Genomic DNA, 21,939 nt, shown 5'->3' with positions numbered 1-21,939 from the left:
TGTGTGTGTGTGTGTGTGTGTGTGTGTGTGTGTGTGTTGCCCAAACCAAATAGAGTCCCAGGTAACAGAACTATTCTCTACTTTTTCCTGCCCCACAAAGATGCTATTATGAATAAATACACCTAGGATTCCTGGCATAGGAGCCTTAAATTCACACTGAGAATCAAGATCAGTGTTCAGTTCAGAAGACAAGGACTCAAAGCCTTGTTTCCTTTATATTAGCTTGTAACCAAGACAAGCTGCTTGACTTCTATGCACAATCCCATTGTGTACTGGAGCTGGATTATTTTAGCTGGGTCACCTGATGGTCATATCTCCTTCCAAGCATGGGTCCACTATCGTGGCATTAGCTGTGGCATGAGTCTTGACATGAGAGGAATCAGCAAATCTGCATTCCCTCCCGACCAGAGTTTCTAAGCCTTTACCAGCACACCGATATTATATTTGTGCAGTGGGGCTTGTGTGCGTCCTTGACTGAGGGGATGAACGGAGAGAGCTTGTGGGAAGCACGAAGCACAAGTGACAGCCCTTACTATATCGGCATCTCTCCGTCATTCTCTCAAAATCAGTCTCTCTCTGTTGTAACTGGAGGTTTCTCTCCCGTACAATAGTTCCTGAATATCCACTCTGAGGCTTAATATTAATTACAAATCGTTTGGCCTATTAGCTCAGGCTTATTATTAATTGGCTTTTACAACTTAAATGAACCCATTTCTATTATTCTATGTTTTACTACGAGGCTCACGGCTCGTTACCTCACACCTTGCTTTCCTTTTGGCTGCTGGCGTCTCCCAGACCCCACCTTCTTGTTCCCTTTATGTTTGTTTGTCCTGCCATAGGCCAAAGCAGCTTCTTTATGAACCAATGGTCATAAAACAGATTCATAGCATAGAAAAGGATATACCACATCACTCTGTGATGACCTGCGAGTTATATTGTTGAGATTGCTCTTTGTAGAAGCTGGTTTCATCCACTGTCACGTAGCTTTGCATAGCTACTTATCCTCCTGGTATCTTTCCTGCTCCGGGGCATATCTGGCAACAGTGCGCCTGTCTTCTTAGCCAGATGAGCTGGCCCAGATGAGAAGGCTGTGTTGGCATTTGCACAGCCTCTTGCCGTGTGCCTTATAGTGCCTTGCTGACTCTGTCCTGGTTTGGGTCTTGTGTTTCTGACAGATGTGCTGGTCAAGGACTACCTTTTGAGTAGCAAGGCCTCCGCTTGAAATCTTTGGGGGTTTAATACTCGACAAATGGCCTTTAACAGCAGTGAGAAATTTAGAGAATTTCATGGGCGGAGCCTCTAAAGCACAGGTTTTACCTATGTGGGACCGTTATCCATCAAATAAAGAGGTACCCTCAGTATCCATCTAGGGAAGGCAGAGGCCTTGGCTCTTCCTTTCTCTGGATGTGTCTGTCTTTGTTTTCTGGTGGTTTATCAAGATCTAGAAAGGGACATGCAGGCCACAGTAAGGACGGGACAGGAAACCTAATGCTCGTCGGTGAGGGAAGAGCTGAAAACACAGGTTAAGAAAGCCCAGGTTCTAGTGCCCGGAGGAGCTAGAACATTGGTGTGCAGATGTCCAGGCTTGACCAGCCTGGATTCTTCTTCCATAGCAGAGAGAATGTTCACTTTTAAACAGACAGAAGGCCAGATAAGACACAACTGGACTACATTCAAACCCATATAAAACTCAATTTTAAAAGTCACATAAATAATACAATACAGATTTCAATATCCATGGCAGCTAATACAGCAAATGGTGGTGGGGGCACACATTAATTTAAAGTTTCACTGAGGACAATGACCTGACCTTTTGTACCCACATGTTAAAGGGAAGGGAAGGAGGAAGAACAAAGTTGTTTCTTGGAGCAGTCGCCTTTAAAGTTTGCTTCTCACACCAATTTATTCCTTTGAGATGTTGCCGTGGAGCCACAGGAGAAACACTACTCAAAACTGCATGAAGTTTGGATGGAACGTAGCCAGTTCCTCTGAGGATTTCATGGAAATGTCAGCCAACCATGAAAAGTTAAGGAGAGACTGACCTGAAGGCCTGGGTTTGGGTAAACTAGGCAAGTAGAGCTGACATTGGTGACATCAGGTGACATGTAGTCAATGAGGTCGTTGTGACCAGGGCCTGAAAGATCTGTCTAGACGCTTGCATGCAAATGGTTTATGTTTGGGAGATGGTCTCATTATGGTGCCCTGAATGGCCACGGACTCATAGAGGTCTGCCTGCTTCTGCCTTCTGAGTGCTGGGATTCAAGTGTGTGGGTTACATCCAGTCTCCCATCTAGGCTCCAAACAGTAGAGTCCAGGACAGCAGAGGAATAACCACCACCGTGCTCACTGCGTTCATTTAACAATGGTGTCTGCATACAACTTTCCAAACTAAGTTCTTTGTGACGGGAGCCAGAACTTCCAAATGCCTAAAGCATTTCTGAGCTAAGTTGAGTCTCAGAAACCGAGTGGACGCCTGAAGGCTCATGAATACACATCTCTAAGGAGAGGCTGAAAGAAACCTCCAGAAGGTTCCTCTGGCTCAGGTTTGTGGCCTCCAGCCAGGATTGTCTCCTGACTCCTCGGATTGCAGAACTTTCACTTCCCAGGTGGCTTTGTTGGGAAAGGAAGCAACAGCTGAGGCTTAAAGCTCTCTGGGTTCCAGCCAGGTCCCTGGAGAGTGCCGCCTAGGAGGTTGGCAGAGTTCAGGCAGAGCCCTTCCTCTATCTGTGTGGTTTGAATTCATGTGGAAGGAGAAAGGCTGTGCATGAACAGAAGAAAACATCTCCCTTTCGCTCTAGTACTGTGTCCCACCTACTCAAAACCCACTCATTCCCTCTTGCTGGAAAACCAGAATGTGACATTCAGGCAGCTGTCAAGGACTGTAGCAGGGCAGGGATGACTAGAGAAAAAGCAGCCCCCAAGAAGCTGTTGTCGGCTTGGGATTTGCAAAGCTGAAGCTGCTTAGGGAAAAACGCCCAGAATCATAGACACAGACTCCACACCCAGAGCTCCGCTGAAAGGACGGGACGGCCACTTCTCATTGCGCAGACCAGCCAGGGCTCTAGAGGCAGCCAGTCATTAGTTCTCAGAGCTTCAGCATGGTGGGCTCCAGGTTGGATTCTGAATCCTGTCAGGGGTGCTTTTGTCTTTCTGAGTCATTTTTAATTACATGTGTGTGTGTGTGTTGTGTGGCATGCGCATGACAATACAGGTGCACACAGAGTCCGGTAGAAGGAATCGGATCCCGAGAGCTAGGGCACTGGGAACTCAGTTAAGGTCCCCTGGAAGAGCAGCAAGCCCTCTTACCTGCTGAGCCACCTTTCCAGCTCCATGGAAGGTGGTTTTCATTAACAGAGAACTGGGCCTGTTTTCTCGAGACCCAGTCCAGAAGAGAAGTCATTGAGCCATAGATGTCAGCTAAGAATGGGCTTCCCTTCAGTGCACGTCTTTAAGAAGGACTTCAATGTGTCCATGGGATTCCCTAGGAAAGGGGCTTCTAGTGTCAGCAATAATGTGAGGACCAATGATTAACCAGATGGCCCATGGTCATCTTGACAGATGTGACAGTCCCTGTAGACTGATGATGCTGAAGACCGCTGTAACCCTGATCCGCCCCACTTCCTCTCTTTGACTTCCAGAGAAAAGGCGTGTCTAGACTCCATTTGTCATCTTGGCGAGATGAGAGCCGCCATCGCTTTTGTCAAGGAAGGACCTGAGTTTTCAGAATGAGATGTGGACTTGCGACAGACACATCGCTGTGACCTTTCTGTTCTCACCACTCACTTACCGCGAGGCAACTAAGCAGAAGGTCAACTGCTAATTACATACAGGTGCTTGCAAAGCCACAGAACTGGAGAACCAACCGTGTTGGGCCTTAGAGCAGTCAGAGTAGCACCCCCCTCTCTCCCCACCCAGTATATAGGAAAAGCAGCAGGAGCCCAGTCTACTGCTGGGAGTTCCAGGCAAAGTCAGGCCAGCGATGTGCTCCCCGCGCTCGCAGTGAGTTCGGATGAGGCAAGGAGCTGGGCATCTGGTGGTAAGCGTAGGTTGTTTAAGTCTGGAGTCTACACACTGGGAAAGGAGCAGGTCCTATCCATCCTGGAAGGTCTCCTAGATCCACAGAAGCCAAGTAGACCTGCTTCACTTCAGTCCTGACCGCCAGTCAGTTTGTGAAAGAGGTCCTCATCGAGCGTTTCATTTTGGTCCTTGGATCGCGTGGACAGGAAAATGTAGCCCCCAATGTACTCGTGCACAATCTTGCAATCTGCACTTAGGCAGGTGAACGCGATGGAGACATTTTGGTCAAACTCGATTGCCACCTGGAAAAGTAAGCCACGAATAACCTTAAATCCTGACAAGAAAGGCCAAGAAAGCAATTGGCTGATAGGCTGGAGACAGTCCCCAAAACACCGTGCAGAAAACGGGCTTTCTGAAGGATGCCTTGCCTCTTTGCGCCCCCTTGTGGTACTAGCTCTGATGCGCCTCTTTGCTCTTTTAGAGGTAAGAAAGTCCCAGTCACTCTCTGTGTGGAGGGGAAAGAAGCATTGTGGACTCTCTTTTTTTGTTGTTTGTTCATTTGCTTTTTAGAGACAGGGTTTCTCTGTGTAGCCTGGAACTCACTCTGTAGACTAGGCTAGCCTCAAACTCAGAAATCTGCTTGCCTCTGCCTTCTGAATGCTGGGATGAAGGGTGTGCGCTAGCTAGCTTTTAACCACTGCTGGCTAGCTTTGTGGACACTCTAAGATGAGGTCTCACTGTGTGTAGCCTAGGCTGGAAGTCCTGAACTTGCAGCGATCCTCCAGTCTCAGCCTCCTGAGTTCTAGGATTATAGGTGTGAGCCACTGTTGTGGAGTGCAGATTCTTTAATGGAGAACAGAAGGCCTGCCTTAGTTGTCATCCAGCAGCGGCTGCCCGTTAGCCTTTCCTCCATGGACGTTATAAGTTCTAAAACTAGAAGACATAGAGAATGGCCCATTCCCACCCTGGGAATTCCCTGCAGAACTTTAAAAATGAATGACGCTCAATTCCCGCTCCTGGGCAGTAATATTAAAATGCTTTAAGATCTAGTTTCTGACCTCCATTCTACGCATGCGTGACCAGGCAGGTAGTCTTGCTGAGGGGAATCCAGCATTCTGAAAAGTAGTGTGGGTCTCTCACTGCTCTGTCATGCTGCTGGTTCTCACTTAGGAAAATGAGACTGGAAAAGGAGCAACGAAAGATCAAGTCTTATGGGTTTATTTTGGTGTGTGTTGAGGTGTGTGTTGGTATGTGCGTGCCCCTGTGTGCACCCCGTGGAGGCCAGAGGACAGGGTCAGGTGCTTTCCTCTATTACTCTCTACTATTCCTTTAAGACGGGGTCCCTCGTGGAACAAAAGCTCCATGTTTGGGCTAGCTTGGCTGTGCAGCTAGCTCCTGGCATGTCCTGACTTCACCCTTCAATGCTGGGGTTACGTGCATTTATAGTCAGCCTAATGGTTTCCATGGATGCTCAGGATTGAAACCCAGGTCCCTTGTGCATGTACGGCATCCGCTCTTAACCACTGAGTCACCCCACCATCCCCAAGACGGACTTTTATATCAGCAACAGCAAACTCTTCTGCATCATCAGCAGGATTCTAAGGCACTTCGAAGTTTATCTAGAATTTTCTATGATGTATGCTTGGCATTGGCCTAAGTATAGTTCCTAGGATATAAAGTGGTGGCAGCCATTACATAGCTGTGGGCTCAAGAGCTCATCTTATGGGACAAGGCTTTTTGGCCATCTCTGGGTATCTCTATTGCTTTCAGTAGGCAACTGAGCTGCTGGGTCCACAGGCAGTCCTAGCTCTTGGCAGTTTTTTTTTTAAGTTTTCTTTATTATTTATTATGTATACAGTATTCTGTCTGCATGTACATCTGCAGGCCAGAAGAAGGCACCAGATCTCATTACAGATGGTTGTGAGCCATCATGTGGTTGCTGGGAATTGAACTCAGGACCTTCAGAAGAACAGTTAGTGATCTTAACCTCTGAGCAATCTCTCCAGGCCTAGTGGAGGCTTTTTCGGCGTTGTTTTGTGTAGGGTTTCATCTAAGGTGGTTTCTGCTAAGCAAAGATTGTGCTCAACCATATATAATCCTAGGGTGAGTTTATGAAAATTTTACAATCTGCCTGCAGGAGAAGTCTTCACAGAGCTACGTCAGTTGGAAGTGTTAAGTGAATAACTTTGGGCCTAGATTTGTTAGGAGATGGCTCAGAAATGTATGGTAGAATTTCAATAGGCTGTTACTACATGTTTCTGGCTCATGAGTTCTCAATGCAAAGGCAACTTAAAGAAACAGAGTAGTGAGAATCTCCGAGAATGTATGTTTGTGGGTCAGCCTGTGTTATCGGAAGCTCCCGCCTTACCTGCCGGATCTCCCAGTTGACGTTCCACTGCTTCATGTTGGCGAATCTCCACGTTGTAACCGGAATCCCGGTGACGGCATCGATTCTAATCAACCTGTTGTAGGAAACTCCCAGAATGTCATCTTTCTTGCTCCCTTTAAATCTGGAAATGACAGTATTAAGAGAGCAACTGTTACTCACACGTAACTTCTTTAAAATAACTTCTCGTTGTTGTTTGTCCACGTGATGTATGTGTGTGGGCGAAGGTCAGAGGAAACTTTCTGGGGTCCCTTCTGTCCTTCCACCTTCATGTGGGTTCCAGGGGACTCACCAGGCCTGGACAGCGCTTACCTGCTGGGCCAGCTCTCTGCCCCCACATACAGTTTCTCAAAGGTGACCTCATGATATTTCTGAATTATCTCAGAAGAAAAGACAGTAAGCAATCTGCGTCTAGAGGAGGACACTTTAGCTGACGCTCAGTTCCCACTCCTGGGCAGTAATATTAAAATACTTTAAGATGTTAAATCTAGTTTCTGACCTTCATTCTATGCATGTATGCCCAGATGGTTAATATCGATGAGGGGAATCCAGCATTCTGAAAAGCAGTGTGGGTCTCTCACTGCGCTGACTATGGACACATTTTGGAGAACCATACTTTATACGCTAGACAGAGTCATTGTACCAGTGCAGATTACCGATGTTGGTGTCCCTGACTATTGGGCTGAACATGGACAAATTACATAACTCCGTTTTCTCATCTGTAAAGTACAAGAAGGTAATAATAGATGAGCCACACACGAGACATTCAGAACCAGAATGATCTTCCGTGATCCACAGGAGCAGTGTCTTTTCTGGAAAGGCTGGGGGACACGATAGATCTGTTTGCTAGGGCATCTGTCTGGAAACCCAAAACTCTATAAAGCCACACATGGGTCACATCGTGAGACACATATCAGGGAGAGAAAGGACATGGAGGGAGGTCGCAGGTGCATAGACGCAGGAGCTGAGATTCTCCTTTTGGTTTGGCACAGGTGGCTAGCCTAAAAGAACAAAACTTCTTTATAAAATCTCCTTCCCTATATGTACCTGAGTTTCAGAGAGGGTTTACTCACTAGCAGAAGGTATGGAAGATTCTCAAGGGCAGCCAGAGTACCGGGGCCCTTTGTGAAATGGAAACATGCTAAAACAAGAAGAACTTGACATTCTGAGAACAGAGTAGGCTTCCAGGAAGCCATTGACGGCTGAAGGGAAAGTGAAAGGCACGCAGACCCTGGAATTACCTGACCAGGTAGTAGGTGAGGCCGAACTCCGGTAAGGACTGCCATGCCTGGATGAACTGCAGTTTGGCTTCCACCAGAGGCATCTGGGCCACGTTATGGTGAGCTTCCAGGATCCGGGCTGCCAGCTAAGCAGAAACGGGAGGCGTCAGACCAGCTTCACACTCGCTGATTGCTTTCTAATCATTCTCCTCGCTCTAGATCCCCAGTGAGAGCGGAAAGTACAGGGCTCCACTGAGCTCTGCGCAGGTGGCCCATCCTATCAATTCTAACTAGGTAGTTAATTCGCTTTCTCCCTTTTGCAGAGCTGTGAAAGTCATTGAGTAGGAGGAGGGCCGAGCTCAGTCAACACACGCACCCTTCTAAGGTTCACGCATCTGGCTCTCACTTTTCATTGTGATTCCACTGGAATAGGCTCACCTGTGCAACCTCTAACCCATTCTATGGGAGCATAATTTTGTTCTTAATGGTTTTATCCTTAATTAAGTTAAACGCCAAACTATTACTATATTCAGTCAGCAGTAAAATAATCTCTAACAAAACCAACAGTAATTCTGCCCCATCATCTACTTCCCAGGGCACTGTCAAATTTCTCCCTTAGCCTAATTTTCATGATGATGGCCTTAATTGAATGGAGTTCCTCCTTTTATTTTAGAGTGTTAATTCCTGTATACAAACAACCAAGCGGGTGAGAACCTGTTTAGACTTGTGCTTTTTTGCACAGCGAGGCGATACTAGACATTCCGGGTTCATATCCATGCTTTCGACACTGGAAGCCACCGGAAGCGATGTATTCCGGTTTTTCATCTTCAGAAACGAAAGGATGCTGAAGACCTCTGGCTGATAGGAGCTGTCTGCCATGGTTTTACCCTTTGATGCCAGGACGCAGGCTGCCATCCACCGGGCATATTGATCCTCCTGAAACAAAGGCAGAGAGGGCTTAGAAGCAAGTTCACCAGGGGAGCTACCTTGTTGTCACAGACCAGCAGAGACTGGCTCCGTAGTCGATCTTAGCTAAAGGGGTGAGAGGCAACAGAGGCCTTGGGCTATGATACAAAACTATTGTTCTCAATCAAGGAAAGGTGACGTAGAACACGCTCTGAGTGACCGCCACCCACAAAGGGGAACACCCAGTAAGAGGTTTTGAAACGTATCCTGTCATTTTTTTTTCTTTTTTGCACCAGGAACTTTGTGTGCAAAAATGATGTGAGGAGACAAAGAAGTCTGAGCAGTGCAGACAAACAAAGCCCCAAATTTCCCAAGAACTTCCTAGGTACTATTTCCGCCTTCATAACATGGTGACATACACGATGAAGAACACCCCTCCCAGCCTTATGTATTATTTGTATCCCCATCTATCCTAGGTAAAGATTCTAACTCTAAGGAGGCAATCAGGGCCTTGGGCAGGATTGGAACCAGTGAGTGGCAGTTTCTATTACTCTTGAACACTTGCACCAGGCATCCTGAGACCCAGAAGGAAGTCAGCTCAGACTGAAACAAGGAGCCAAGCTTAGGTAGACCTGTAGTTCAGTAAGATGCAGCCAGCTACTATCAGCCTGGAACATCAGACTCCCCAATGGACATTCAAACGCTTTCAGAACATCGGGGCAACACTGCTTACCTACTACCTCTAGGGGGCTGCTCTTTCCTGCAGTTCTATAGAGGAGCCTTTGATTTTGCTGTGAGGTGAAAACATGGTTCACAACCATTCTTTTTCCCTTTCAGTACAGAACTCAGTACATCACATAGAGTATTTAGTACTTACTATGGTATAGGTGTTGGGTTTGGCGATTTAGCCTATGCGTAGGCTACTGTATGTTCTGACCATGCCTGAGATAGGTTTAGCTGGGATGTTTGTAGGTTAGGTGTTTAAAGTGCAATTTTGACTGAACGGTAATTTTAATTTGTGATGTGTTTATGGGACCGAGACCATTATATGTACATCAACAAGCATCTGTGTGTTTTGCTCTTAGGATTCAATTTTTTTTTATGTATTCATTTATTGTGTGTGTGTGTGTGTGTGTGTGTGCGCGCGCGCGCGCGCGTGTGTGTGTGTGTGTGTGTGTGTGTGTGTGTGTTAGGGGTGGGTGCGTGTGTATCCTGGTGTATGAGCGGAGGAGATCAAAAGACGACCTAGGGGAGTCAGCATTTTCCTTCCGCTGTTGAGTCCTGGGGATCGAACTCAGATCATCCCATTTGGCAGCAGGCGCCTTTCCTCACTGAGCCATCAAGCCAACCCCCGCTCTCTGTCTTAATCCAGAGGAACCGATGAGATTTCGCGGCTGTACTTACATGGTCACATCTCAAATACACTTCGTTCATCCCATCGGCGACGGGGATTAGTAACTTGATTCCGAATTTTCTCCCTGCCACATTCACATCTGGTGCAATCTCACAGCCTGACGAACAAAAAGCAGGGGGAAACTGAGGGCTGGGAAATCTGTTGTAATAAATACCCGCGTACATCTGCAGCAAAGACATGACCATAAGCCAAAGCCAGAGGAGCAGCCAATAACAATAATTAAAGGGAAATTAAATAGGTTTATAAACAACATGGACAGAGAAGGTGATTTCATTATTTTCTTTAAAAATTCAATTGGCTTCATTTTTAGGATGATATTGGCTATCTTGTAAGGAGAAATTATATATATATAAGTGTATATATGTATGTATGCATGTATGTATGTATGTATGTATGTATGTATGTATGTATGTATTTTGAGACAAGATCTCAACGTGTCCCAGGCTGGCTTTGAATTTGCTGTGTAGCTTAGACTGGCCTAGAATCCATAATCCTCCTGCCTCAGGAGGTTAACCCCTCTCCTGGTATAAATAAAAAATTTAAGAGGGAGCAAAGCAGAAGCGATTCTCTGCTGCAGCGATGGCAGAGCCGAGGTCACTGACTGATCAGATAACCAAGGAAGCAGAGACACCAATATGCTCCTAGTCACTTCCAGCAATTAGAATGCGCGCTGAAGTAACGAAGAATGAAACATAACATTTCTTGGCATTTCCTGCCCCCCCCCCATCTCTAGTGCTTAGGATTGAATCAGGGATCTTGCACAAAAGTCCACACTCTACCACCGAGTCAAACCCCAGCCTGGACACAACTGTTTCTGAATGAGAAACAGGCTGGGTGACAAGGGAGAGCGCAGCACGGACCCCACGCGATGCGCATGCTCTGTAATGTGGAGGAGCCACTGCGGCAAGGAGCAGGCTCAAAGTTCTCCTGGATCCCGCTGGATGCCACAGCGAGGTGCCAAAAGCTCTTACCTCTAATGTTTAGTTTTTCTATTGGCTCTCCTTGTTCAAGTTCCTTATTTTTAAAGTAGGCTATAGACGTGTCCTTAAAGACAAACCAGTATTGCTTGAAAGCTTTTAACATTAGCTTCTTGGGCCTGCAAATTAAAGTACAGCAAATGTTTAAACACCAGTCAGAACTGCAGAACACACTGCAAATTTCCAGTGGAGTAAGGCCTTGGGATAACATAGTCTTTATATGTTAGCAGACATATACAGATCATATGGATCAGACCTAGGGCTTTGGGCATGCTCAGTGCTGTACCACTGAACTGCACACCAGCCCACTAACATACAAAAGCAAGAAGGGAAATGTTGGTGTGTGTTGCACAAATTAATGCAAAGGCCCGGAAGTCGTAAGTCAGACCTCTTGAGTCCATGTTCTTCCTCTGCCACTGTGGGACTCCTAATAGACAGCAGGGGCTGTCTTTGACTCTTTTTTTCTAGCTTTTGGGATCCTATTCCTCTTATTAGGTTGCCTTGTGCAGCCTTAATACAAAGGGGAGGTGCTTAGTCTTACTGCAGCTTGATATGCCATGTTTTGTTGGTATCCATGGGCGGCCTGCCCTTTTCTGAATAGAGAGGATGGGGTGGAGGAAAGGGAAGATTGAGGGAGGACTTAGAGGAAGAAGAAGAAACTGAAGTCTGAATGTAAAATTAAAAAAAAAAAAACAACAAAAGATCTGCCTTGTGGTGGCAGTATGCGCCTTTAATCTCAGCACTCAGGAGGCAGAGGCAGGTGGACCTCTGTGAGTTCAAAGCCAGGCTGGTCTACAGAGAGTTCCAGGACAGCCAGGGCTGTTTAGTGAAAACCTGCCTTAAAAAAACAGAAAAAAACTAAACCAACCAACCAACCAACCAACCAACCAACCAACCAACCAACCAACCAACCAGCCAACCAACCAGCCAACAACAACAACAAAAACCCATGAAGCTATTTTGAATACCTGCCTCCCTTATGAACGTGTAAGTATTTCCACGTGGTAACACTGTACTACTAAAAACGTTATTAGCTCTACACAAAAATATGAAGTGAGTGAAACATTAAGCCCATTTCAAGAGAGGGAGCAGTTACTTTCTCAAAGCCCAGTGGGTTTACCTCGGCTGTATTACCGAATCGTGACGCTAGAGCCCTACCCGTGCAAGGGTTTGTTGAGGCAGAACTTCTAAATCCCAGCTTCACTGAAGCCAGTCACTCGCTTAGAAAAGTTAAGTAGAATGTACAGAATTTTAATATTTTTAATAAGTACACTTCAAACTCACTGTAGCTCTTGAATTAGGAGATATCCAACACGGAAATATATGTTACCATGTTCTAAAAGCGTTCAGACCTTTTCTTTTATGGTTTTGAGGACTGAACCAGGACCTGGCACACTGGACAGACACTCTACCACTGAACTCTATTTTCAGCCATTATTGTGTTTGTAAAACTACCTTAGGGGGTGGGGGGGGTGGGGGGATGAATGAGAAGAAAGTATAATGACACTTATGTAGGAAGACAGCACAAGGCATCACTTTGTATGCCAGCTGTGGGTGGTTTGAAGGAAAATGGCCACCAAAGGGAGAGGCACTATTAGGAGGTGTGGCTTTATTGGAATGGGCGTGGCCTTGTCAGAGGACGTGTGTCACTGTGAAGGTGGGCTTTGAGATCTCTTATATGCTCAAGCCACACCAGCGTCTCAGACCACTTCTGTTGCCCATAGATCAAGGTGGAGGAATCTCGCTCAGCTCCTTCTCCAGCACCATGATTGCCTGCACTCTGCCTTGCTTCCGGCCATGACAATGGACTGAACCTCTGAACTGTAAAAGTGAGCCACCCAGCTAATGTTTTCCTTCTTAAGAGTTGACATGGTCATGGTGTCTCTTCACAGCAACAGAAACTCTAACAAGACAACAGCCTAAAAATTACAATTTTAGTACTGTAATCAGGAATGGTTGTCATTGAGGAGTTTTTAATTTCATTTTTTGACATGTAAAGAGTTTTATACACTTAATATACAAATCTGGATGAGGTTTGGGGTACCAGTGTGAAATCATCGCCCTTAACGCCACCTGTATATTAGAAACCTGTCAGAGTTTCCTTGTGTTTTCCTTATCACCATTCTCTTCAGTGCAAGAGCAGTTAATTTTCTTAGCAAATTCCTCTTTGCCATGGAGGCCTCCAGGACTCCCTTGTCTTACACAGAAGCTCTGTATCTAGGTCTCACCCATTTCCTTCTTATTCCAGATCACATCCTCATGCTACTTCTACCTTCCACGTCTCTAAAGTTGATGTTGTAGAGCTATGACAGTCGTCATGTTTTGGGTTTTTTGAGACAGGGTTTCTCTGTGTCACAGTCCTAGCTGTCCTGGGACTGGCTTTGTAGACTAGGCTGGCCTTGAACTCATGGAGATCCGCCTGCCTCTGTCTCCTGAGTGCTGGGATTAAAGGCGTGTGCCACCACCCTCAGCATTTGTTTCTTTAATACATGGCATGATTATTGGTAGCAAGGCAGCCATGGAAACATTGCAGAATATTTTTAAAATGTTATCTTTGGGGGATGGAGAGTTGGCTCAGCAGTTAAGAACACTTGCTGCACCCACATGGTAGCTCACAATCACCGGTAACTCTATTTCCTCGGACTCGGATGCCTCTTCTGGCCTCTGCGGGTACCAGATATGCACATGATGCATACACACACACACACACACACACACACACACACACACGCGCACACACACATATGCGCACACACACACATGCGCACACACATACATGCGCACATACACATGGATGCACACACACACGGATGCAGTCAAAACACTCATATACATAAAATACAAAAAAAAAATTTAAGAAATGCTGTTGCGGGAGGTCCTTCTGCTCCTCCAGCCAATAGCTGCTGAGATACCAGCCCATTGGGGCGTGATCTCTCTTTAAAAAAGTGGCCACTTCCCTCCTGGCTCTCTCTTACTTCCTGCTCCGCTTCTGGCGACTAGACTCCCTTCCTGATTGCACAGAGGGCTGTTGTCTGGGATGGTGATCTGTAAGTTTTTTCCCCTTTAAATAAATAACCATTCTATTAATCATAATTCCAAACTGGTGTGGGATTGTTTGTGACTTACGCCTTTGCCTTCATCTGGCGCCCAACGTGGGGCTCGAACCCTGAGATTAAGAGTCTCATGCTCTACCGACTGAGCTAGCCGGGCAGCCAGGAGCCGGGCTGTGGGAAGAGGCCCGCAGCTCCTACAACAAAATGCCATCTTCACAACATTGCTATCTTTCAAAACCTGGTCATTCTATCACTATTGCACAATCACTGGTCCCTCGAGGGAGAAACTATGTAAACTGTTTTGGTGGTGGCTTACAAGTGATGGTAAGTGTAGGATACTTGTTTTTGAAAAGTAAAGCCACCAGGCAGCAGAACACAGGTCATTTTCAACACATCATCCCTTTGTAAAACACTAGAACACCTACAAGAAGGGGTTGCCTTCATTTGTTTCATGATGTGCTAGCTATACTGTCTTCAGAGACTATGAAAACTAAATTTCTTTGTGAGATAATTTTACATTTTTTCTAAGGCTATAATTTGCCACATCAAAGTATTCTTTTCCCTGAAGCTCTGAGTATCATCAGACTGACCAATTGTAGTTACAGCTTCTTGTGCCACAGAAGAGACCTGAGACCATACCCTGTCAACATAACAAAGGACCAAACAAACCAACCCTAGTCACCCAGTGACAAATGACATCTTTGGACCCTTGCTTCTCATGGAGACACCATTCACCAGTCAATTTTTGCAAGGCCTTTGCCTCTTGTGTGGTCAAAAGCAACTTGCATTTCTTTCTCTCAAGGCCAGGTGCCCCAGTGAAGTTTTGGTTTGTTAAGAGAAGTCAATAAACCATAACGCAACACAGTGACTGCTTTGTTTCTTTCAGCTTAGCACTCCTTGGCGCTATCACAAGGGTGGCAGTCATCCATTAAAACAAACAGAGACGCAGAAGGTTGACCAACACTGAGCAGGTGAATGGAGGCCCAGGAACGAACAGAAACAGACCGTGATTACACTGCCAAACAGCTCTCTGATGGTGTCAGGGTCCTGAGCCCCCTGAGCAAACCCTAGCAGAAAGGTGATACAGATGTTCATTCTTGCTGACCTGCTCGTGTTTATACCACTGGTCTGCGAGTATCTCTGTGCCAGGCACCAGGCTACATTCGTCAAATGCCCCATTTGATCCAGCGCTCCCAACAAGCTCAAGAAGAGGTATACCCCTCACTTTACTTTAGCTTGGGAAACTAAAGCTCAGAGTCATAAAATCTCCACTCAAGGCGGCCAGTGCATGGGGCGGGGGTTAAGGTTCAACTCATTCAACAACTCTTGTGACAAAGCCCATAAGTCAGAGCCCACCTTTGACCCGTGAACCTGCCCGCTGGTTATACAATTACACCCAACCCTAGGCCCTACTTGTGGGGGTCTGCTACAAGGCATTCTTTTGCCCTTTCAACTTACTTACCTAAATAACTTGAGATAATCTGCAAGTTTCGGTATATCAGTAATGTCCTCCTAAAGAGAAATGCAAGGATGACCAGCAGGAACCTTACAGACGGCATTTCCACCCACACCTGCCTCATGCAGCATGGCAATCACTTGCCACAGAGCTACTTTAAAATCCGAGTTAATGAAAATGAAATAGCATGAGAGACTGAGTTCCTTAGTTAGATGAACCAGTAGTTATCTCTGGGGGAGGGGAGGGGAAGGGTGGAAACTGAATAAGGAACATGGAGGGGCGCCTGGGTAGGTGACAAAGTCCTCTTTCCCAATCCTGGATGGTGACTTGGTTGGCAATATTAGTTTGTTACTATGTATGTTTGTATATATAAATACACGTATTTAAACATACAAACATACATATTAAAAAGTCATATATATATGCATACATAAAAACACTTTTCTTTGTGAGCATAAAAATGTGAAGAGAAGTAAAACCAATGGGTGCTTCTTATACTTACACATCATTCAAGTTAAAAATTTGAGTTACGAATGCAGACCTTTATGTATGAACAGATCGTCTGTAATTTCTAAGTTAAAGCTGGCTACTATGGTAGGCCTGGTCACTGATTAAACTTGGCAGGAAACTGGTTCAAAGTTCATTCTGAGGTGGCCATTGAAGGCTGGCTGCCGCACATAAAACTCCCCGGGGGAAGGAGGGAATTTCTCATTTGTCCAAGCAGGATTAACTTCCTGTTACACACTCAGTGTAGGTGGCAGGCGGAAAGGAACTCCAATTTCTGCTCCGGTAGGCAGTGGCCTTGTGTGGGAAGCGTTTGCTCCCCCTTTGAAGCCAGTTACTGATAAAGAGGACTCAGAACGAAAGCACAAGAATGTTGTGACTCATTCTTAGCGCTCAGCACAGCTCCAGCAGCCCCACTGCTTGGATTCAGTGTGGTTAAGCCAGCAGTTGTTCCCTTGGTTGAAGAAGTTAAAACAAAAGAGCAATGCCCAGGGAAAGGATCCAGCCAGAGGGGCGTTCCAATGACAAAGCTGCCATTCATGCCCCTACGGGGAGAGGCAAGGGGTGCCTAACTGCTTTTCTTTCTTAGGTATGACTGGAGGGGTTTAGCTCCTGAAATCCAAATTGTTTAGGAGTGTTTGATTCTATTCTAGATCAGTAGTTCTCAAACTTCCTAATACCGTCGTTCACACAGCATTAATACCGTTCCTCAAGTTGTGGTGATGGCCAGCCATAAAATTATTTTCTTTTATTACATCATAACTGTAATCTTGTTATGGTTATAAATGGTAAGGAAATATCTGATAGGTGACTCCTGTGAAAGGGTCATTCAACCCCCAAGGGGTCACGACCCACAGGTTGAGAACTGCTGTCCTAGCGACAGGCCTTCCCCTCGGTCAGCCTTGCTCAGTGACAACGTCTGACCAGACGCCAAGGCTTACCTGTTTCTTCATCCTCAGCTGCCCTAGGCTGTACAGCTCTTTCTAAACTTAAAAGATCAAGGGCATGTTCCGTGCCAGTGTAGGGGAGCCCATTGCAGTTTCCCCACATACTGTGCCAGCTGGTCCCCCAAAAGAAATGCAATACAAAAACTTTCATGGGTGGTGGTGAAATTATCTCGCAGTCCCTTGCCCCGCTAGCCTGAGAAAAGCCAGTTCTTGTTAAATTTAAGCGGGTCACACGAGCGACGTATTTTTCTTTTTGCAATAAATGTTCTTCAGGTTCCAGTCTGCATTTGTCAGCACAAATTCTGAGTTATCAGAAGGTTCATACCAAAGTGTTGTCTGCCTTCCCGCCTTCGAGGGTCACTTCCAAACTAGAGAGTGCCGCTTCTACCTCATCAACCTCAGACTTGGCGGCAAAGTCCTGGATTTCTGCACACAGTGACAGTTTGCTGATGTGGTACTAAAACATAAAAAGAGGTTTTAGTTTTCTTTAGTTAAATTAATATATGTTTTTTAAAAAGATTTATTTATTTATTATGTATTCCGTGTTCTGCCTGCACATATCCCTGCAGGCTAGAAGAGGGCACCAGACCTCATTACGGATGGTTGTGAGCCACCATGTGGTTGCTGGGAATTGAACTCAGGACCTTTGGAAGAGTAGGCAAAGCTCTTAACCACTGAGCCATCTCTCCAACCCTAATATATGTTTTTGAGACAGGATCTTGCCTGATTGTTCAGGCTAGTCTCAAACTCTCTAGGTAGCCTAAGCGGCCCTTGAATTTATGATCCTCCTGCCTCACTCTCTCACATGCTGGAGTTACAGGCCTGCTCTACCTCACCTGGCTCAAGACAGAGGCTTTAGAAATGTTACAGCCACAAGCACTCCGAGGAGAATTTCTCTGGAATCCCAAACATCTGGAAGGAGGTCTGTCTATGCAGGAAAATGGCATCCAACTGGGCTAATTTTGAGATTTAGACAGTTGGGGGTCAAACTTAGTTCTGCCTTGTCTCTGTGTATGTGAGGGGCAAGCAACGGGAATTGCAGAATAGACGCCTTATATAGCGTGTGCACATGCACAGATTGTGAGGAACATTTTACATGGAAAATTACTCTCTTAATTTTCATTTCTGTCATCAAAGAAACAAATAGAAGGCTTTAACCAGAACAAACTAAAATTGTCTCCCCCACCCCCGAGGAGAGCAGCAGACACCCACCCCTGAGAAAAGCTGCAGCCAGCCCCCACACCCTTGGTGAGCTGAAAACATCCCCACAACCTGCAGTGCTGCAAAGATCAACATTTCTTCTTCTGTGCAGTCGATTTCCTCCAAGAGAACAGCCCACCTGGCTTGCTCGTAGAGTTGGTTTATCCGGACAGCGTCATACTAGAGAAAGAAACACATGTATGTATGCATGTGGGCATTTGTTTATTGTCCACAGCGCAAAGGTTCTTGTGTAACTGGGACCATTCTTTGTGAATCCCACTCTCGAGTCTAGCTCAGCCCACTTCCTGTTGCCCTGCTCCTTTGACTTCTGTGGTCAGAAGGAACTTTCCCTAAGCATCTCCCAGAGTTTCTTCAAGCAGTCAAATTAGTCCATCATCGGTGCCACGATTTTTGCTCTCCATACCATGTTTCTATTGAAAGTAAAAACACGCACTACACAATCGATAATGAAAGAAGAAGCTGATCTCCAAACGCTGCCATTTCAAGAAGAACCTGACGGGGACGTTTAAAATGGAATTTTATACCTATTCATAGGTGAACTAGAAGATAGAACACTCAAGTGTTGGCAAGACAACTTTGAAAAAGAATCACATTGAAAGAGACACTTGTACCACCAGACACCAAACACAGTAATCAGAATAGCATGTTACTGGTTTATGATGGACACCAGTTACTACTACACACATATGTACATTTACTAGAAAGTAAAAACATGATATGTAGCAATGAAAAATGCTTGAATATTTGGGGAACAAAAATCCAAAACGAGAAAAAAATAACATCACTCCAAATTAGCTGACCCGTGGGCTAAAGAATTTAAACATACCAAACCTCAGTGGGGTTCCACCTCACATCAGTATGATCGTGCTAACATGAAAACCAGACAATAACCAGGGGTGGTGAGGATGTGGAGCGGTCAGAACGAAGTACACAGCTGGTTCTAACATGGGGCAGACAAAGCACTAAACAGACTAGGAGCCAGCCATTCCTCTCCCTTAAAAAAAGGGGAAGTAAAAACTCGGATACTTGGCAACTATTCACGGCAGTATTATCCGCAGCAGGCAGAGTTGAAGCAGCATGAATGTCCATCAAAGAGTTCCCAACAAACTCTTTCTGCAATAAAATGCTTTGGTCATGGTGTTTTGTCATAGAAATCAAAAAATAACTAAGATATCTGGTTTTTAAATGGAAGAAAATCCTGTTTCCATGTTGTAACATGGATGATTCCCAAAGATGAAATACTTGAAAGGAGCAATGAGGAAGACTATTACATGATGCCTCTACTATGCACTACCTAGAGTAGGTAGACTCATCCATCCAGAAAGTCAGAAGTAAAGTGTTCTGACCTCACTGGGCCTGAGGAAGGAGAAGAGAGTGACTGTTCAATGGGTGGTAGTCTGGGATGCTGAAAAAGTAAGGGAAATGGACATGGATAACACTTGCATTATGAATGTTCAGGAACACTGAGCTACCACTTACAACAAGACGGTAAATGAATAATATGTGCACTATAAAGAATTAAAAAAGCCCAAATGTGCATGAGTATTCATAGCATTATAGCAATATTAATGACAGTCAAATGTGGAAATAATTTAGATATTCTTTGATGAGATGAATTAATGAGTAGGCATAGTATATCGCACAATGGAACATTATTTGGTAATAAAATGAAATACTTGTATATACTAAAATATAGATGAACTTGGAAAACATGCTATATGAAAGAGATTAGTCACAAAGTCCTGCGTGCTCTATAATTCTATGTATTACTTTATTTTTTTTTTTTGAGACAGGGTCTCATGTGGCTCAGGTTAGCCTGCAACTTAACATGTAGCTGAGGATGACCCTGGACTTCTGATCCTCCTGCTTCCATCTCCTAAGCGTGAGAGTTAGAATCATAGGCATAGTGGTTCAGGCAATTGAACTCAGAGCTAGATGAGAACTCTATCAAATGAACTAGGTCCTCAGCCACAATAGGCAAATCCATAAAAACATTAGTTTGTTGCTCTTGCCGGGGGCTGGCAGGATGAAAGGGCAATCAGAATTGTGGCACAGGGCTTCTTCCTATAGGGTCACAGAAGGTTGTGAAAATAGACAGCAGTTACATTTGAACAATTCTGTGAACACACAAAACCACCGATCCGTGCATATTCCGTAGGTAAATGCAAGGTCTTTAAATGGGTGAAGGAAGCCTTCTGTTTCCCTTCCACCTTTCTCTCTTCCTAGAATCTGGAGCATGCTAAGCACATGCTCTACTAATGAACCCCACTCCCTGGCCTGCAGATGAGGTTCTATGTAAGACAAGATACCTAAACGTTATGATGTATAAAGTAGACTTGGCAACATAGAATTAAACATTTACAGTGAAAAATACATTCAAGAGGTCATGCATTCATCAGATAAAGGTCGAAAGAATGTATTTCATTAAACAGAAGAGACAATATTCATTAATACAAACCATTCCTATGAATGAATATAAAAATCAGAAAATCTAAGAGGATGTAGAACAAACATAAACAGGTGTTCCACAGAGAAAACCAAATAGCCATTTAAACACCAGAAAAGATGCCCAACCTTACCAAAAAAAAATTTAGAGGATTCAAACTAAAACAAGATGACAGAATTTCTGTTCTATCGGATTGGCTTGTGAGGCATTGTTAGTATCTGATGTTGTGGGATGAGGTGCATCTGGTTCGCTTTGCAGCTGTGGTTATAGGAATGCTATCTAGATACAGCTCTTAATATTCTCTTGCACTTGATGAGTATCTAGACAGAAATGCTGGCACTCATCAGACACTCCTGTAAGATGCTTGCCACACATGGTTCCCAACAGTATGTGTTAGCCTTTCTTTGACTACAGTTCAGTTGATAAAAGAGGAAACTGGACTTTAGATACTGATGTGAAAGATGGCTCTGTGAGATAAAAAGCTGCAAGCGCAGAGCATGCAAACGCTCCCATCTATACAGGGAACACACAGTCCTGGAAACCTGGTAAATACAGCCTAGAAAAAGTGTGGAAAATCTGCAAGGATGTTAGTCATGAAGTTGTGGCTGCCTTTAAGAGAAAGGTCATAGCCAAGGGTGGTTCTCTTTGTTCTTTTGGAATGAGTTTACTGGGTATATTTATTGTGTATATTTAGGGTTTGCAACATGGAATATAGAAATAATATTATCAATAGTAATATTAGCAATAAAATAATAATAAGAAATATAAGAATAATAATATAGAAAGTAAAATGGTTTTGTTTATTGAAAAGAGTAACCAACTCACCCAAATCATAAGGTAAGAAAAGCTTGGAATACATACATGTCTATTGTCCGTGGTCCTCATGTCCTACATAAACACTCTAGAATTACTCATCCTGTGTGTCTGCTACTTTCTATCCTTTGACCTGTGTCTCTCTATTGTCTATCTACCTGACCAGTGCTGCCCTCACTAATACCGTATCTTGGTGTGTTCACGATTTTTTCTTCTATGTCTTCTCTTTTTGGAGTTTACGTACAAGTGTTCTGCTCTATTTTACTTGGCATATGTGTCCTCCAGACTCATTTGTGCTGTGGCAAATGGCAAGATCTCTTTTAATAAAGTCATTCGTATCTATGCACCCAAAACTTCACAGACGCTATGCATTTAGGTTAAACACTATTTTTTTTATTCTAGATAATCCTTCTTTACATTTATCTTAAAAACAGCCTCAACTGTGGTAGAATATGTCTAACAAAATTAATCTTGACCTTGAAAATGTATGGTTTAGTGGCACAGGTACATCCACAATGTCGCACAAGCACCCACTTTCCAAAGTCTTCGTCTTGTATGACCAAGAGTCTGTTCTGTTCT

The 21,939-nt window shown here is 44.7% G+C and overlaps 1 protein-coding gene across 1 annotated transcript in view; it reads right to left on the bottom strand.

Annotated features, from left to right (window-relative positions):
- Nucleotides 1-3,485: 3,485 nt before the first annotated feature.
- The window catches only part of Fermt1 (fermitin family member 1), a 33,760-nt gene continuing 15,306 nt past the window's right edge, over nucleotides 3,486-21,939 (bottom strand). Inside the window, exons 6-14 of the mRNA XM_013353170.2 lie at nucleotides 18,153-18,260; nucleotides 17,206-17,337; nucleotides 15,436-15,485; nucleotides 10,915-11,039; nucleotides 9,934-10,040; nucleotides 8,338-8,559; nucleotides 7,645-7,769; nucleotides 6,386-6,527; nucleotides 3,486-4,319 (exon numbers count right to left, since the gene is read on the bottom strand). Of these exons, the coding sequence (XP_013208624.1) occupies nucleotides 4,146-4,319; nucleotides 6,386-6,527; nucleotides 7,645-7,769; nucleotides 8,338-8,559; nucleotides 9,934-10,040; nucleotides 10,915-11,039; nucleotides 15,436-15,485; nucleotides 17,206-17,337; nucleotides 18,153-18,260 (1,185 nt within the window). The 3' untranslated portion in view covers nucleotides 3,486-4,145. The remainder of the gene's footprint in view (nucleotides 4,320-6,385; nucleotides 6,528-7,644; nucleotides 7,770-8,337; nucleotides 8,560-9,933; nucleotides 10,041-10,914; nucleotides 11,040-15,435; nucleotides 15,486-17,205; nucleotides 17,338-18,152; nucleotides 18,261-21,939) is intronic.

Source organism: Microtus ochrogaster, unplaced genomic scaffold, assembly GCF_000317375.1.
Source record: "Microtus ochrogaster isolate Prairie Vole_2 unplaced genomic scaffold, MicOch1.0 UNK3, whole genome shotgun sequence".
NCBI classification, from domain to species: Eukaryota; Metazoa; Chordata; class Mammalia; order Rodentia; family Cricetidae; genus Microtus; species Microtus ochrogaster.
This window is presented reverse-complemented; position numbering and strand designations above follow the sequence as displayed.